Here is a 19,239-nt window from a genome sequence, read left to right as displayed (position 1 = left end):
AGAAAGAGGCGGCAAGCTCAGTGCAGGATGGCTGGCGCATGAAGGGCTGCGGGGGTGTCGCGAGGGATGAGGTTGAGGAGGATTCAGGGATCACCAGGAAGGGTCATGGGCCTTGTGGGATGCTTTCAGGGCTATCTACCCAGCCCAGAGCCTTCCCCTTCCACCCTGATCACCATCAAACTGCCTCACCATCAAGGCAGAGACCAGAATCCAAGTTTCTGATTGTGCTCCCCGGTCAGAGCTGATTAGACAAAGGCAGACATCAGCAATCATATCCAGTATTTCACAGAGGAGCATCAAAGGTTAGTATAGAGAGAGAGAGAGAGACAGAATGAAATCAGACTGTGCAGAGAGAGGGAAAGAGAGATTTTAGCTAGCTGCCTGGTTTTCCAAGAGTTTGGAATTAATAACAGAGCTGGGCCCTTATAACTAATTTCCCCCTTTTGCAGTCAATCTAGCTCAAGTAGGTGACTGTTTCTTGAAACCAAAGGAACTTTGACCAGGCTAACCAGGGAGAGACTATAAAATGAGAGGAAGGGGCCTGGGGCAGAACTCTGTGGAACAGCTATGTGGACAGAGTTATTTTATGTTTCCAATAGTCAGCCACAGAATTAGCAACTCTAGGCTGTGGTTTCCTTGGCTGTACAAGTGACTTTAATGCTTACTGGGCTTTTACTCTAGTTCAGGGGTCAGCAAACTAGGCCCATGGGCCAAATCCAGGCCACCACTTGTTTTTGTAAGTAGAGTTTTATCAGAACACAGAATCATCCATTCATTCACACAGTCTATAGTTGTTTTGACTCCACAACAGCAGAATCACATAGTTGCAAGAGACAATCTGGTCTGCAAGACCTAAAATACTTCGCACATGGTCTTTTATAGAGGAAGTTTGCTGACTCTCAAACTAGTTGCTTCCCCTTAGTTCCATGAATCCATGACCGCAGTTCTTTTCTAGACATACTTCTTAGATTTGATAATTCTTTGCATTCTCATCCCCACTCTTGCCCTTATTGTCTAGGACTTGGAACTTGCCAGGTTTAAATGGAGGATCCACACTTAGTCTCTACTGACTGAGATGTTTCTTGCAATAAAAAGGCTTTTCTGGGCATCACACCAATGGGTGAACATTTACTCTGAGGCACCTTCATCCACTCAAAGTTGTTAATGGGCTGACAGTGGTGGTCTTGACCCTTATCTCAAGCCTAAAGTATATTTGGTGCTTATTGCCTGAAGACATTTCCTCTTATCCCTGTGGGGCTGAATGGCTCCCTTCTTTCAGTTTCCAACCCCCTGAATTTTCTCTTTTTTCTTCCATTCTTATGTGTAGGCCTTCTGATACTTTTCCAAGCTTATCTTTCTCTTGTGGTAACTTGTCAACAGTAGCCAATAAGAGCCAAATGTCTGCTAATGTTCTGTTTTCTGACCATTCCTCTAGAGCTACAAGTTGATGAAGCACAATAATTACCTTCCAAGTAGGCACAGGTGACAGTTTTACCCATGTTGCACTGCTTCACATCATCCTCTTCCTGGCCTCCAGCAAGTGATTCCTCAGTGCGCTCACTACCTACTTAGCCAATGCCACATATTTCAGCTATTTTTTTATGGTGGCTCCTCACTTCTAGGTACCTTTGAAGCCTATCCATCAAAAGCCACCAGAAACAGAATTTTATTTACTAACTTGCTGCAGCAAGGGAAATGGCATACTAGGGGAACCATGGCTGGGTGTCTTGGAAAGAGCAGTTAGGAGAGACGTGTTTGTAAGACCTGCCTGTGCTGGGTGATGTTGGGAGGGCTTAAGGAAGGGAGGCCTCATTCTAGATGGGGTGCTTTCAGGAGCTAGGGGGAGAGAGAAGGAGAGAGAGAGATGACTGAGATGATCTCAATGATTGAGAATCTCACCAATTTTTATCTAGGAGATGAGAGGAACAAAGTGGGGCTAGGTTGTCATTGGTAAGGAAGCAGGGATCACTCATGGGGGGCAGTCCCGAGTCCTGCCTATCAGGGCATCCAGTAAGGACAGTGGGACCAAAGCAAAAAGAGCTGGAGGTAAGCAGCGGCTGCCCTGGGCTGAGGGAGGAGTCAGCACCCTCCTGTAACAGAGGCACATCATGTCAGTCAGCGCGACTGCAGAGGCTCAGAGGAGAAGTTCCCACGAGGCCAGAAGGCAGCCCACACGAGAGGGTCTGCTCCAAACTCATCAGGCCCAAAGCCACACAGCCAGAGAGAGCTACCCTGTGTCATTTCACCTCCCTTCTTCAGCCCAGCCACAGGCAGAGAGCAATACCGCAACAAGCAGGCCGGGGAGAAGGCAACAGAGGGACCTTCTTCTTCCTGATGAAGGCTTCCTGTCTGAGGAAGACCTGAGCTGAGGGATGGGAGAGGACTTGCTGCTAAGTTACTTACTGAATTGAGACTGTCTCCAGTGTAAAGTGACCATTGGACGATTGCCCAAGAAGAGCAGCAATTCAGGGGCCTCTGGAGTAGAGGAAGACTATGGCCATTGGAAGTGGGGTGAGGTTGTGTTTGGTTTATGTCACCAATGGCACTTGTTCACCAACCTGGTGACCCTTTTGCACCAGAATGTGCACCAGAAACAGGCACCTTCATCCACTCAAAGTTGTTAATGGGCTGACAGTGGTGGTCTTGACCCTTATCTCAAGCCTAAAGTATATTTGGTGCTTATTGCCTGAAGACATTTCCTCTTATCCCTGTGGGGCTGAATGGCTCCCTTCTTTCAGTTTCCAACCCCCTGAATTTTCTCTTTTTTCTTCCATTCTTACGTGTAGGCCTTCTGATACTTTTCCAAGCTTATCTTTCTCTTGTGGTAACTTGTCAACAGTAGCCAATAAGAGCTGTCTTATGAGGATGGAGAGCTGGTCTTTCTTGTGTAATGCTATTGTCTCAGCAAATGTAATGTGCGAAAAGTACTGGAGAGTCAGTAAATATTTCCAGAATGAATGAATGAATGAAAGAATTGTTCTCCTATCCTCTAGACTCCTCTTACTTGGTTTTAGCCACAGCTGGTTGGATCTTTGGCTGTGCAGATCATGCCTGGACTAGATTTCCTCCGAGAAGGAGATGCTTTTTGATTATTGGAGCAGCCCAGATGTTCTGGTCACTTAGAGCTGGCTTGGGTCAGAGATAACCTTTGCTAGTCAGTGACCTGAGGTGGTTACGGTGAAGGGGATTCTGGCCTTGAACCCAATTCAACTATGAGGTAGCTACACAGGGAACTGTAGCTAGGTTTGCTCCTGTCTGAAGTCAGTGAGGACCAGCCTGTGAAATTTACCTCAAGATTTCTCAGTGCAGCATGTGTGTCAATGCTGCTTTCCCATTGACACTGCCTGGGGAGTTTCAGAAAATATCCATGACTGGCCGTACTTGAGACCTATTAAATCAGGATCTCTGGAGGTGGATCCCAGGAGTATTTAGTTACTGAATTGAGACTGTGTATAGTGTAAAGTGACCATTGACCATCTCTTTGAAAAGAGTAGAGACTGTTTCAAGGGCTGTCAAACTTGTGTGATGAGTCCTACATGATGTGAGCTGTTTTCTGGTCATGCCCAGTGAGACCATATGTTGGTCCACAGGTAGGATTGCTAGATAAAATGCAGGAAGCCCATTAACTTTGTATTTCAGATAAAAACAAATTATGCTGTTTATTATGCTGTTCATGTTATAGATTCTGAATAGCATACTTAATACTAAGACATTCGTTGTTTGTATGAAATTCACACTTAACTGGGCTTCCCATATTTTACTTTCCTAAATCTGGCAATCTGACATGAGGGACTGGGGAAACAAAATCACTGGTCTTCACTATAAATTGTTTGAGAGGCCCTGGGTTGAAACACCCAAATACTGGTCAGTGATATTTTGGGAGGCAGTTCCCCCATCAGGACTGTTTTTTTGCAAACAGCAGAAATCTGCTCCGGCTAATTTAAGCAGAAAAGAAATTTGTTAGAAGAATCTAAGGTAATTCATAGAATCAGAGGGAAGAATGTAGAACTAGGCTAAGAGTAGGTGGGAACTGCGGATGCTGGGAAGCCAAGTGCTCAGCCAAGGCTATGCTGCAAAAGGTGCTCTGTACCTTGAAGTTGCTCCTTTAAGGGCTAAAGTCCAGGTGGGAGGACCTGCTCCTCCAGGCCCGGGCAGTGCATTCACTCTCTCTGGCTGCCAGGGAGTAGAGACAGGAAGCAACCTGCACTGTCTCTAGGGGAGCTCTGCCTCCCACCAAGACCAACACAGTGGGAAGAAATTCCCCAAAGAGGAGAAAGTTCTGAATTGGGGTGGCAATTCAAATATGATGGTAGCAATGACAAATACCCCCTAGTGAGGGTGGAAGCAGACTTCTCAAACCCTGGCAGGGGGAGGAGGCAGCGTGGAGCTGTGGGAGATGGGGGGGTCTGTCTTCTCATCTGTACCATGCACTAAGGGGTAGGGGCCCTTAGAGGCCATTCAGCTTCTCTGAGCCTGATTTTTCTTATCTGCCAAATTAGTGGTTTCCAAATTTTGAATTTCACTAACTAGTAACATTTCAAAGGGAATTTGGAGATGAACATAGATATCTCATCCCCCCCCCACTTTTTTTTTTTTGCTGTGTCAAGCAAAGAGATTATTTAAAACAACTACCAGTTGCTATCACCGTCATCTTATGAAGTGAAGTATATTTAATACCAAAAATTAGGAAGGGCGTCATCTCAGAATACTAATTAATTCTTTACATTGAGTTGGCTTTAGGAAAACTTACTACATTGGCTTTTTTCTTTTTTCTAACCTTCTCTAGACCAGCTGTACACCAGGGGTTAGTGTTGGGGAACCATCAGTCTTAATGGTTTGTCCAAGATTATCAGTCTCTGAATTTCTGAAGGCTGGAGTCGGGAGTATTGTACAGGCTTCTTGGCATTGCAGACGTTTCCTTTTGGTCCCTGAGCAAACCTTGTTTGGATGACCTTCAGTGCATGGCATAAAGTCTGCTTTTTAATGTGCATTTAAAGGCAAGAGGAAGAGGAAACATGTTGTGTGAGGAAGCCTTTGGGACAAGGAACATCCACATTAACATTGCTTAATGTTACTGTCATAGAGATGCCCGGAGACCTTGGTAGTGAGTGCATTTCTATAAATCTTAAAAATCAATCAACTGATCAATATGCAGGGAGGGCTGTAGTCCTTTAAGGCGTGCTCACTTAAAGGACTAAATGCCTCGTCCATCTGGGTCTTTCTAATTATTGAGGAGACATTGATAAACTGGGGATATGCAACGGATCGTAAAGATGACCCTTGTCTTTCTCTCTCCTTCCTTCTCTTTTCAAAATCATGCATTTGAAGTCAGCTGGGATTGGGGGAATTGAATATGCTCATTTTGAAGGAAAGAAACCACTGATGCATCTATAAATTCTGAGGAATAATAATGGAAGGAAAAGGGACAAGTTATTGACTGCGGTTCAAAGTATCGCCAAGAATAACAGGCTTCATCAGAGTGAAGGAAACTTTTCAGCTCTGATGGATCCGACTTTCCAACACTGGGGAGCAAAGGGAGGTGGGTGGACAGAGGCCCCTCCAGAGGTGTTCAGAACCAAGCAGATGAAAACAAGAAGGTTTTGTGTGGCCCCCAGTTTGCCTTCACCAGGGGCTTTTTGTGGCCCTGGTGGTTCGTTTGTTCAGACCTAAGATCTATAATGCTGTTTTTCTTTGTAGATTTTGTGTTGACTCGTTGTTATTCCTCCATTTCTTCGCTCCCCTTGCCTTCCGGTGCCTGCACGTATCTCTTTAAAAAATTTTATCTTGTGAGTCCAGTTTCTTGCCTCTGTACGGATCCTTTTGGTCCATTGAATGCATGCCCATGTTGTCTGCTCTGATGTTTTTCCTTGCAGCTCTTTCTTGCTGGTGTGGATGTGAGGCTATTTGAACACAATAATGACCCTTTACAGGAAATCTTTCTTTTCCTCACTTTCTGAACCCAAGTCTGCCTATTGGCTGCTCTTTGCAAAGTTCATGACCAAGAACAGTTGGTCAGTCATATTGTCTTTGTCCAGGAGGATGTTGTTTTTATTTAAATTTGTGGGCACATTTATCCTGGGATTATGAAGAAAAGAGACCGTTTCCTAAACAAATACACCAGCATTTACATACAAAAAACAAAAAACAATGAAAAAAACTAACTCTCCCTGGCCTCCTTATTCAGATGCTCCTGCCAAAGATCAAAAACCTCTGGTGTCCTCTTATGCAATTGCCCCTATAGCTTAAATCATGTCAGAAAAGCAGTGCTCATTGCTTATTAGTCATATCTTTTTATTTGACCTAAAATTGTATCACCTAGCAGGGCCACCCATTTTGTTTAATTAAGTGTGTTTCATAGGCTTTATTTACAGGATGATATCAGGATGCTATTCAAAATATTTGATAACAGAGGCCATTCAGAACAGATGTTGATAATGACCAGCAGTTAATACCTGTAGTGAAATATAGCCTCTGAATAGCAGTTCTGCTCTATGCTATTCCAAAACATTAAAAAAAATAAAAGTACTCCATTTTTAGTGAACTTCAATATTTTTTGACTTTCCAGCATCCATTCCTAGCTGCTCTACTGGGGGAATTCCCCATTGTGTGGGGCCCTTACACACTCACTGCCATCTCCTCTCAAGGGCTCCACTCTTTCCCCTTCCCATCTCAGACCCTGGGGAGCCCTAGTCTCTCAGATGTTCCGCAGATATTTGAACCTCAATTGTGGGCCATGTTTAAGGTCTTTCTTGTGGGGTTTATGGACCCCACCCAATGCTGGGAATGTGTCTGAGCATCTGTTCCTGGGTCAGCAAACATTTCATGGAGCAAGAAGTTTCTGGAACCTTCTGAGATGGTGCCTGAAGTCAGGTTTCCCAGAAATGAGGATTTGGAATATAACTGAGGAAGAGCTTCAAGGTAAGACTGGAAAGGGGTAAGGGAGAGGAGAAGCAGGACGAGCAGATAGCAGATTCACACAGTTCCCTGCGGAGGGCAGTGGCAGCAGGGTGCCTGCATCTGGACAAATCTGGAGCATGCAGGAGCTTCAGAGGTGTCCGGACCAGAGGCGGGGGGCAGGCAGCCATCCTCCTGCACCCATCATCCCTCAGTTAAGGGCTACCCCGGGGTGGGGGCTTGGGGAGCATGCTGTCCTAGACACTTGGGGCTCTGTGCTCCTGCAGATGAGTGACTTCAGCAGCATGAGGAAGTTCTCCAGAAGAAGAGCCACCTGTCACAATTCTGAGGGCAAAGGTTTTTGAAGTAGGTGGAAGAGGGCATAGAAAAAAGGTAAAAGAATCCTAGAGAGTCTGAGTGGAGCAGAAGGAGGGTCCACACCTAGCACCCATGGAAGACTGTGTAGCCTACAAACCAACTTGACCTAATAGATCAGGGCAGGCAAGCTTCAGTCCGTAGGCCAAATCCTGCCCATTTTTGTTATCAAAGTTTTATTGGAATGCAACCATTCCCATTTGTTTATGCAAAGCCTATGGCTGCTTTTGTGCTAAAACAGCAAAGTACGGCCCTCAAAGCCTAAAATATTTGCCATCTTTGACTCTTTACAGAAAAAGTTTGCCTAACCCTGTCATAGACCCTCATCCTGACTTGTGCTGCAGATATTCACCTACACTGTGGTTACCTTTCCACATCTTAGGCCTTTCATCTGGACCTCGGGTCCTGACCCAGGTTTGGATGTGGGGCTAGGGAAGGAGCCACAGGACAAGAGAGCACAGAATGTAAGGAGAGCGCCCCGGCCGAGAAAGCTGAGGCAGTGTGTGCAAGAAACAAGGAGATGGCTGGTCTGGCTGACCTGGTGGTTTTTCTCACTCTTTCCATTTTGGGGGAAAAGAACAAAGTAAGTTTAAAGGAGAGAAGCAGACTGGGGAGAAGAGAAGAAGCAGGGTTGGCTGGCTGCTCTGCAGGGCAGGGCAGGTGGCCCTGGTGTCAGCCAGGTTTTTGCTCCTATTTAGACATATAAATAGTCCTCTTCAAGAATACTGGAGAAACCTTCTGTTCCTTTCTTCTTTGGAGCCTTCATTTTCCTCCTGAGGGGTGTGATAGTTATTGAAGCAGAAATAAAGAACATGCATACGCATGGCAAGTCCTTAAGCCCACATTACTTTCTGGAAAGACAGTTGTACTGTAACCTCTCTGGAGCAGAGCAGGGAGCCTGTGGAGACTTGCCCCCACTACTCAAAGCTAAAGGAGGGATGCGCACATCGATGGTGCAGCGGGAGTGTGTTAGAAAGTAAGTGTGCAGCTTGTGCTATTGGAAAGAAACAATACAAAGTATCTGCTGTGTGTGCTGGACCATGTGTTGTTATATTAGATGGCAGAGGATGGTTTGGATGGCTTTGAGTTATCTTCCCATGCCTCTGTATCCTAACTGGCTCCTCATTAGGTGCATGTGTATAATGCTTAATGTGTACATGGTATGGTCATCAGAGGCGTTGGTATGGTTTGGACTTGAATGGATATAAAACCATTTTTTTAATGTAAGGCAGAGGGTCTCATCTTAAGAAAGAGTCCATGTATTAGCCACCACGGTCCTGCCAATGCCTGGCCATGCCTGTCTCCATGACTGAAACCAACTTTTCTTCCTTAGAGCCTCTTGATTGGTTATAAAGCCTGCATGGAAAGTCTAGGACATCATGTCTCCCCACAGACAACAGTGGTTGCTGTGTTTTCCTTCAAGGTGAACTGCATAATGGGTCTAGTTAGCATCCTGGGTTAATAATTACTGAGTTTGGGCAACTTGTGCAGCTGAGGCATTTTATAGAGATGGGATTTCAGGATAAGTGAGTTCCATTTTTGATTTCCTAACTTACCCTGTGTCTCTGTAGGTCAAGTTAATCATTTAAAACATAAACATAAAAGACCACAAATGTTAAAATAGAGCAATGTAAAGATAAAAATTGAACTATAGTATGTTTACAATGGAAATATTTGTTTCTTGTATTTTTCTAAATTCCTATAAAAACATAGATTACTTGTACAATTCCAGATATCAGCAACAAAAACTGGAAGGGAAAAATGATTAAAGTATTTCCCAACTGATATCTTTTCCTTCATCTGTAGTCATAAATGTGGCTTAATTGGTGACCAGAATCACAGGACCTAAAGTGGACTCATCTGAGTCCCAGTGATCTACCTCAATGATGCGTTAGTTAAGGAATTTAGTAAGTCCAGATGTAAGTAAGTCTTAGTGGGTCTTCTTCTATAGGAACATTGACCAGTGGCATAAATATGTCTAGGCAGGCCTCACATCTCAGATAAGAGTATAAGACTTAAAAATGATGACAGTAGTAGCTATATATGATAGGAATCTAAGAAACACCAGTCTCTTATCTGCTTTTATCCAGCATCTCACTGAGAGCATGTGCAAAGGACTTGAGCTTTATAGTTGCCCACTTATTTTGTTATTGCATATGGATCTCTTACTGTTTCACCGAAGTTCAGTTTTTGGAGCTACTCCCGTTCTGCATCTGTGTGGTTATGCCGATCTTCCTATCATTACACATGTGCAAATAGCCAAACACCCTAGAACCATAACCACTTACAGAAATGGTGTCACAATGACCTTGATAATGGAGCCTAATTAAGACACCCAGAGGCAGCCATACAGGTGCCAGGCTTTAGTGGGACAAATAAAGCAATGAAAAGAGTGTGCCTTTTTCCCAAATGATATCTCAGCAGGCCTGGTAAGGCTAGAAGCACTTAATAGTGAGGAGCACAATCGAGAAAACTATTGAAAGTGACATGAGAGTATCAGAGAAAGTTCTGGAGTGGACCCACCGGTCTAGGTCCCAGGTCATCTTCCTATTTCTATACACACTGAGTGTTCTTCACTTGCCGATGACATTAGATAATCTGTACGATTCACAGACTTTCTTTTTCACTTTTCAATTAGTTTCAAATCATTTGCCTTTGGAATGATTGGGACTTTGTTTTTTTAATCTGAAACCCTTAACTCTCAGTGATAATGAAACAATACAACATATATAGAGATTTCTAATTCCTCTTTATATATTTGTATTATATCTAGTTCCCTTTTTATTATTTCTGCTGAGCACTAATCATTCAGGTTACATTCACCTAATTCATAATGGACTTGGTCATTAGATAATTAGAATTTATCATCAATAACAGCTTTTCCTAGACTGTACCATCTGTCAGATACTGTACATTACACTGGTGATCAAAGACATGGTGGTGTCAGACACCATTTCAATGGGATTCAATGTGTGTTCACCTTGGTGAATACTCTGATTCCTAATACAGTCAAGTGTCAGCTCTACTCATGAATGTGGGGTCTTGGTCAAGCCTATTAACCTTTATGATTCTTGGTTCTCATCTGTAAAATAGAAATTACCACCCTTCTAAGGGCTTATGTTAGGGGCAAATCAAACAATGTACAGTAGCCCCCCCTTAGCTGAGGTTTCACTTTCTATGGATTTAGTTACCTGAGGTTAACTTCAGTCCAGAAGCAGATGATCCTCCTTCTGATGTAGCGTCAGGTCAGTACTAGCCTCATGCCGTGTCACAATGCCTACCTACATCATTTGTCTCATTGCGTAGGCATTTTATCAATTCACATCATCACAGGAAGAAGGGTGCATACAGAACAGTAAGATATTGTTGAGAGAGAGACCACATTCACAAAACTTTTATTTCAGTATATTATTATAATTGTTCTTTTTTTATTAGTTGTTAATTTCTTACTGTGCCAAATTTACAAATTAAATTTTATCATTGTTATGTATGTATAGAAACAAACATAATATTTATAAGGTGTGGTACTATCTGTAGTTTCAGGCTTCCACTCTATATAGAAAGTATATATACTGTCTTGGAGTGTGTCCCCTTTGGGTAAGGGGAGACTGTTATACATGAAGGAGCTTTGAAAACTATAGACATATGAAATCGCTGTTACTCTTATTAGACAGGAAGATCTGTCACATGCAAACGACAAGTAGATAAAAGGATATATTGCCAAACTACAAGTCCAATAGTAAGCCAAGTCCATAGGTCATTCAGAGATCTCCGGCAGTGATTTTGTGACATGTAAATAAGGGGTGGCTAATAAATATGAGAAGCTGATACATGCTCTGATGAAGGCAACACAGTGCTGGGCACAGCTGGAGCCCAGTAGCTATCTGTGGAATTGAGCAGAATGGAGTCTTAAAGAAATGAGTAGAAATTGGACAGTCAGCAGTATTGTGGATGGACATCCCAAGCAAAGGTATAGCACCAAAAGTGCTTTGGGCAGTGGAGAAATTTTAAAAGTTTGGTGAGGCTAGGACATGATTGTATGAACTGAAAATTGATGGGAGATGAGGCTGAAGAAGTAAACAGGGGCCAGAGCGTGAAGGGCATTGTGTGGTATGCTGGCCTTCACTGCCCACACTGAAGGTCATGGCAGACATTTGAAGAGTTTCAATAAAAGAGTGATATTTTCATATTGGCCTTTTAGAGTGACTTAACTGATGGCAAGTATACTATGGGTAAAAGACCAGGAGCATATTATGGTGGTCCAGGCAAGAGATGGGCAGGTTTGAAATAAGTAGTGGCCAGTGGGGGATGGAGATCAGGAGACAGAGTCAAGAGGGACTTGTAAGGCAAAATTTCCAGGATTCTGTGTGACTTGGTGTGTGTGTGTGCGTGTGTGCGTGTGTGTGTGTGTGTGTGTGTGTGTGTGTGTGTGTGTGTGTGTACAGGGATTGGGACAGCTCCCAGGCTTCTGCTTTGGATGACTGACATTTGGATGGAACCATTAACAGGGACAAGGTAGATAGATGGAGAAAGTCCATAAAGAAGAGCATAAATTACATCCAAATCTCTTTAAGAAAACACAGCAATGTTTCATATGTTCTAGACAGATTTTCATCCAATATAGTGAAAACATCTTAGGTGCCATCTTTTCCTCCGACCATGACTTTCCTCCTGGTGTAGCAGATAAGCCAAATGGGTCAGATTAGCTGTTTGCTTGGACTCTTCAAAGGGCTGAACAATGGCTGAGGAGCCCAGATCTGTGTATGTTAGTGAGGAGCTGGTTTTGTCTACTTTGTGACAGCCCACTTCTGAACTCTGTTCAGCCATGGATTTTGATTAAACTCGTCAACTGTTGTACTGCTACACTTTCCACTGAATAGATTATGTGTACATGGTTGAATTAGTGGAATATTTTTTGTTGGAACAGCTTTTGGAGTCATTTAAAACAGATATGGGTGATCATCTTGCGAGGCCAGGCTATTTCCACCCACTCATTTGCTGTGTTGAAGTTAGCCTCAGAACTGCTTATCATTATTTTAATTCTGAAATTTATTTTAATTGGGAAATATTGTAGTACAAGGGATATGGGATGATTTTGCTTTCTGGAGAAATCTTACTGGCTTTTGCACAATGAATATGAGTTTCTTAAAGGTAAGGATTGCTTTTTTTAAATTTCTGGGTCTCTAGCAAAACATTTCTGGCCCTTATGAAGTGCTTAGCAGGTATTTGTGGAATAGGGGATGATTGAATTCAAATGATGGCTCTCTTTTTTAAGAAGATATTTTAGAGTCTCCTAAATCAAACGTGTTTCATAATAGGTATAATCATAGGCAGGACCTTTGCTCAGAATATTTTTAGAATATTTTAGATGGAAAGAAAGTTTAAAAGTGCTTTTATTGTGTCTTTTTTCCACCACGAGGGAGAAAGCATCCACATTTATTTTGCTTCTCTTGAGATCAGTCTTGGAGATTCCTGGCCACTTTCCATGTCCATTTATAATTCACAGGCATTCAGTTTGTGGTTCTGTTGCTTAATTGATATACCGATCTCCATGTAGCATAAGAAATGTTTGCTAAAGGTCACTAAATGTGTACAGATTGTGATTCTAATTAAAAATTTTTTCACTATTATATTTAGGAAGATGTTCATGTCTTCATTTGAATTTGCTAAATGATATAACAACATGAACTCAACCCCTCTTACCCACATTAACCTTCAAATAGAAGCATATTCTAAGTGTCTAAAATTTCCAGAACATGCAATGACAAGCATTGCTTAAGAGCAGCAAAAACTCTCTCCCAGCAGAATCTGTACAACACCTGGCACACAGCTGAGTGTTAGTAGTACACATGGTAACTCTGGGTTTTGCCTGCCTACTGTGGTTTCCTATCTTCTGTCTTCTGCAGAATTCTCATGGAGACTTGTGGGGTTGTTATTGTCATGAGACCTCATCCTCCCTATCACGGACAGGGGTGGGTCTGTGACCTGGAATGGCTGGGGCAAGTACGTCATCCCCCAACACAGGGCCTAGGTTAGGGACAGGGGCATGACTCAACATCTGGGGTCTGTGTCTGAGAAAGAAGCCATGAAGGACAAGCTGATGACATCCTTGCAACTACTGGATCTGTGTGCTTGAGGTCCACAAGAGGACTTCTCAGTCAAATGGAAAGCATAGTCGCTAAGTAAGTTTAAGCAAGTTTCAGTTGGATTTCTGTAACTTGCAACCAAAGGAGTTGTAATTCATGCAGTATTTCATTTGACAAGTTATGATATTAACCAGCCTGTCTTTAACCCCTTCCTTCTCTTAACATCGGGGGTTATAACATATGCTTATTTACACACTCACAATTTAAATGACTTATCTGAGTTCAAGACACAGTCTAGAAGCTCATGTCAAACAATTCTTTATTTCTTATGGTACAAATTAAAAGTGACAGATCTGAAGCTGTTAAGAAATACACAAAGTGCAGCTTTACTGACCATACAGATATTGCTCTAGATTAAGTACAGTTTCGTCATTTTTTTTTTTAATGTTAAGCAACCTGTGCAGATAAATCAGCTTTGGTTTCAATGTCAGAGCAAGTAAGGAGCTTTTAAATATCCAGTTTGGCTTCTTGGTCACAAGTCCACCATGTCAACTTCTCATCAAGATGATGTTTTCCGAAACAACCCCGTCTGCTTTCCTCCCTCCTTCCTGCTGCCTGCTCCAGGCGCGGAGAGGCGGCCGTCTCCGCGGTGCCCCATCAGTGACCCTGGTGACCAGTCTAGATCACAGCACATAGGACAAAAGAATCACTTTCTCAACAACAAAGAAACAAATGTGCCTCACATAATTTCAAGTTGAAGACAAGCAAATCACATGACAAAAAGCTCATTACAAAATGTTATCCAAACAGATTTTACAGTCAAACATTGAAATGAAAATCAATTTCCTTTTTCTTCATTTTTTAAGCTTGGTCATTAACTGGGTACAAGTAGAGTGCTGAGGTAAAACATTGATGAAAAGTTTGTATTTCTTCTTTTTTTTCTTAAAATAGGAACAGTTTAGTATTGCAAGATTGTCAGCAACATTTAGCCGTATCTATACAATGTGCATATACCTACAAATACTGAGCTTTGGTCCAGCGTAGAGAAGATGAGCAAAGGCATTTTACAATTTCTTTTTTGGTTATAGCTTGAGTTCTTTGATACGCCTCTACTTGTTGTTGTTTTTTTCCTAGCTCCTTTTGCTTTTTTGTTCTCTCTTTTGTGTGTGTGTGTGTGCGCGCGCACACGCGTGTGTGTGTATCATGTGATTACAACATAAAGAAATCAAAACCTTGCAATGCAACTGAAACTCTTCACTGTTCAAAATGTTTTTTGGTTGGAAAAGAAAAAGAACCCCACAAACAAGTGTGAAATATAACATCAGTCATTTTCCTTTTTCATCAATTAAGAACTGTGAAGATTTTTCATCAACCAATTAAGATGATAATAATTTAAAAATAAGAAGAATATTGAAGCTTAAAATACAATCACATACACCCGAAGTGGTTTTTATTCTTTGTTCATGCCAACATTAACCTTCAGTTCATGGAAACATAAGAGACACTTAAATGCTACTGGCACATGAACTTGTTTACAAGAGGAAATAAGAAATGTCATAATAAAATTAAGCAATAGGTGAGGTCCCAAAGACTTACGAGTTATACAGTATAATTTATATTCCTAAGAGTTTTTTCAGGCACCTTTTATGCCTTGTAGCAAAAAATTTATCTGTAAAAAATTAATATAAGAAGCATTACAACACCTTATAAATAATTTATAAAACAATACAAAATTATAAAACTATAAAAAAAAGCACTGCACATGAATGGGTTTATGACTGTGGGGTGAGTATATTTCTTTTTTATTCCACTCCAGAAGATTACTTTTAGTTTATATTTTCCCTGCCCTAGTTATACCCTCCCAATTATAGATCTCCAAACTGAGCAGGCCTCATGTAACTGCTGCTGGCATATGTTTAAACATTTAGCATCCATCATCTGTTATCCTGTTCACTTCTCTTCTTGGGGAGTTTTCTTGATGGAATTTGGAGCAGGTCTTGGGAGAATACAAAATCTGTTTAATCAATACACTTTTTGGATTTCTGGGTTGTTGGTGTTTGCGCAGTTTTGAGGTGGTAAAGTGGGTGCCGTGATGTCGCTGGCATTGACAATCAAGTTAGCTGCGGTCCACTTAGCATCTGACTGGTGAAATGGAAACGCCTTTATAAGCCAGTGGTTCCACTTCCAGGGCTTCTTGTAGAGCCTCCTTACTGGTGGTCTCCTGATTGCTGCATGAATCATCTGGGAGGGAGGGGTAGGGTGGGGACGTCTCTCCCACTGCACTGACACAGCCAGCAAAGGGGCCAGCAGAGAAGTCAAACCCCACAGGGGTGGCAGTGTGTTAGGGGAAGAAGATGGCATTTCTACTCAGTGGGGCAACTTGAAGTGTTTTTTTCTTTCACAATTTATAGTGAAAGCATAATATGAGATAGTATGAGAGCATGGTTATTGATTCACTATGCAGAAATAGTTGCATTCTCTAGTTCTGAGAGTGCAGGCTATTCTGATGTGTCAGATAAGCCATTTGTATGTTGTTCCTTTTTAGTGGAGGCACTTCATTGCTAAAACTTCCTGTAGCCCCCAATTCCAATTGTTTAAATCTATCTTCCAACTGTCTGCTCCATTTATATATCCCCCAAACAAGTGCTCCTGCCTGAAAAAGGTCTGCCATTGCTACTGGAGTGAAAATAGTAGCAGAACAGGTGGGAGTCACAGGATGTATGATGGCCTTTAATGAACCAGTCACCATTCCTGTCTTTCTGGCCTGTTTCCTTTGTGTGTATATGTGGGTGCGTGCATGCTACGTGTGTATTTTGACTGAAATCTTGAGACGTGTCTTTGGCTATCAGACTTCTGAGAGAAATTGCTTTGCACAGAAGCATAACATAGATGAAAGTGTTGAACCAAATGTGCAGCTTATGTTTATATTACAAAATTAGTTTTGGTCAGCTCTCCATGTACGTGGCCAACAAACTGAGCAGAATCCCAAGCTCTGGTGTGGACAGTGAGGATAATTACAGCTTATGCCACTGTTGACAGTTCATCGAGCAAAGCCCTAGTTATTTTGGAGTCTCTCTCTCGAGAGATGGGGAAATGGAGTTAAAATGAGAAATGCAAGCTCCGTTCTTTCTTTTCTCAAACACACAAGTCATAGTGAGAAGAAAGCAATGAATGCTTTGGCACAAGATCCATGATGTTCCCCACCCCAATACAAAGCAAAAGAAGAAAAAAACCCCATCCCAAATAAAAATCAATAGTGAGACTCACAGAATGGCTTCAACAATGGCACCCACTTCTGACAGCAGATGGGAAAGATGGGAGAAATCAGACTTCCGACTTTTCCGCTAGGGACAAATGTAAAAATTCATAACACAACTTGACACGCAGAGAAGGGTAGACTAACCATTGCGTTTGCAATGCCACGTTTCTGACTTTGGTTAATAGGTTTCATAGTTAATCAGCACTTGGAACCTGAAAGAATGCAGTCTCTCCTCCAGGTGGCAGGCTTGTATTCGCTTTGAACAGATCAAAGTTTCTGTTGTTTTTTTTTTTGTTTGTTTTTTTGGTTTAGTTGTTTTTTTCTTTTTCCTTAAAATGTGTTCACATTTTCATCCTATACAGAAAAAGTACGTGGTTTTTTTGGTTTGCTTTAAGCCCATTAAAAAACTGGCTTTGGGGAGACAGGTTGGGGAGGGAACTAGCCTACCACACCCCCAAGGTGTAGTGTATTCTTTGTTTAAAAATGTTCAAAAAATTTTTTTGTTTTCTTTTTGGGAAACCACCGGATATGTATAAACCATTCTGTCCACTTGGTAGTTTGTTTAGTCTTTTACTTACAAACGTGATGGTCGGGGTGGTTTTTAAGTTTGATTTTTAATTTCTTCTTCTTCTTTTTCAAGGAGTCCCAAGGGCGGAGTTAGGTTTCTGTGGGTTTTGCTCCTGACCCAGGAAGGGCGTCTCTTTAGGAGTTTTCTTCCAGAGAGTCTGTTAAGGGCTCCAGAGGGACTGACGAGGCGGGCTCGTGTTGTTTTAAGCGTTTAATTGTGTTCTTCAGGGCTTGCCTCTTATTGCAGAACCAAACTCTAACTACTTCCCGGTCATAGTTCAGCTTCTCAGCAATTTCGGTCATTTCCTGCCCAGAGGGATGTGTGTTCTTCTCAAAGTGGGCATTGAGGATCTCAAGGGCCTGGGGCGTGAAGGAGGTGCGCCTCTTGCGCTTTTTGGACGGTTCGCTCCCAATAAACTCGGTCAGGTTCTGCATACCGGCTCGATGGCGGGCCTCAGCCTCAGCCATCCACCGCTCAAGCACCGGCTTGATCTTCTGGGCACTTTTAGGAGTGATGTCCAGCTTTTCAAACCTGGCAGGATACAAAAGGCCAGGGTTCAGTTTGGCTGTCAGACTGCTAGCTAGAGTGTTCTCTTGGGCTTCCTGTGGTAGGAAAAAGTGGCTTCTCAGGATGGTGTGTCTGGGGGGAAAATTGAGAAAGAACAGTCTTACACTGAGTCCTCTGCCAGGGTGGGCCTCCTGCCTGCCTACCTGACTGACTGGCAGAGCGAATTCTCTCCAGATTGACAGCCAGCTGCAAGATAGCCACCCGTGCTCAGGCCAGCGCCTGCCCCGCATGCTTCATGCCCATGCATGCAGCCTGCACATGCACACAAGGAGGGTGGACAGAGGTGGAGACGGCAGACACACAAGCACCAGGATGGAAACAAAACCAACTCTTTTTCCTGCAAACCCCTGGGATCTAAGCTTTTATATTAATCGTACCAACAACATTTCCCCAATCTTCAGAATCCTCAAGGCAAAAATTAACACCAGGAAGTGACATCAAAGACAACAACAGCTTGTCATATTCTTTCATTTAAAATGATCCTTTTTATGCTTTACATTTTATTTTCTTTAAATTCCTCCCATTCACCTGGTTATGAAAATGTTACATCTATTGTAAGAGTCAGTGATGGCAACTGGAACAAATTTCTTTTATGGCTCTTTTCATCTCTGTTTTGTGTCTCGTTTTAATTTCTCTCTCTCTCTTTCTCTGGTAACAAACAATTTTCACCATATGTAAGTTAACAACATGCCCCCTTTTCAGGTAAAGCATAGCCCATGGCTGTTTTACTGTTGGACTCAAACAGCTGGACACATTGTAACTGCCATGAACACTCCCCTCCCCGGATGGGCTAAGGCCACCTCATGCCTTCCAAATGCTGTCTGCTGTAATGGTGTACTTTTGCACCCGGGCACCAAGCTGAGTTTAATGTGCGATATCTGTAAACTGTACTTGAATGATATCATTTTCTGTAAATGAGGTCTTCTATATATCAATTGCCATCAGCAATTCCTTGCTACACTGACTTTAAAAAGTATGAAGCATCTAGGACAAAATTGCATGGAGTGTTTTAAGAGGTCGTCTGGTAACAGGTCCATACTCACTATCAATGAAATTCACCAAGATACCCATTCCTTTTGTTTGTTTGTTTATTCTAAATCCAAATTCACAACCTTCTAGTATGACGACTTTGGATTCATATCTCTGTTGGATCGTCTTTGGATCCTCGATTTTAAAGTGTTGAATGCATTTGAAAAACAACCATCTGACTGCAGAGTGCATCTTATTACAATGGTCTGTGCTCACAGAGCTAAAGTGAACCTGCTTTAGTCAGTCAGAGCATGTTTTGTAAGGATGCTCGCAAAGGGACACAAAAGGATAGGCTTCTTTTATGTGCCGTAATCTTACCATGGGCACTGCATTTTAGATATTGTGATAAGCAGAGCAAGTGGTATCAGATTTTAAAGTGATTCCTGTAGCATTCCCTTCCACATATAGTTCAAGGAGTTGTTTGTTTTAAAAAAGGACCCCAATTTCCAGCAATGGTCAAA

General features: G+C 42.4%; 1 protein-coding gene and 1 long non-coding RNA gene across 6 annotated transcripts in view; one reads left to right on the top strand and one right to left on the bottom strand.

Moving 5' to 3' along the window:
• The window catches only part of LOC140849949 (uncharacterized), a 63,397-nt gene that overhangs the window by 33,461 nt on the left and 10,697 nt on the right, over window positions 1-19,239 (top strand). The window lies entirely within an intron of this gene.
• POU6F2 (POU class 6 homeobox 2) overlaps window positions 2,308-19,239 on the bottom strand; it is a 505,007-nt gene continuing 488,075 nt past the window's right edge. For all 3 annotated transcript variants that reach the window (XM_037010901.2, XM_037010900.2, XM_037010902.2), the window contains exon 10: window positions 2,308-17,821. In XM_037010901.2, the coding sequence (XP_036866796.1) occupies window positions 17,317-17,821 (505 nt within the window). In that variant the 3' untranslated portion in view covers window positions 2,308-17,316. The remainder of the gene's footprint in view (window positions 17,822-19,239) is intronic.

The sequence above is a fragment of the Manis javanica genome, chromosome 6 (assembly GCF_040802235.1).
Source record: "Manis javanica isolate MJ-LG chromosome 6, MJ_LKY, whole genome shotgun sequence".
NCBI lineage: Eukaryota > Metazoa > Chordata > Mammalia > Pholidota > Manidae > Manis > Manis javanica.
This window is presented reverse-complemented; position numbering and strand designations above follow the sequence as displayed.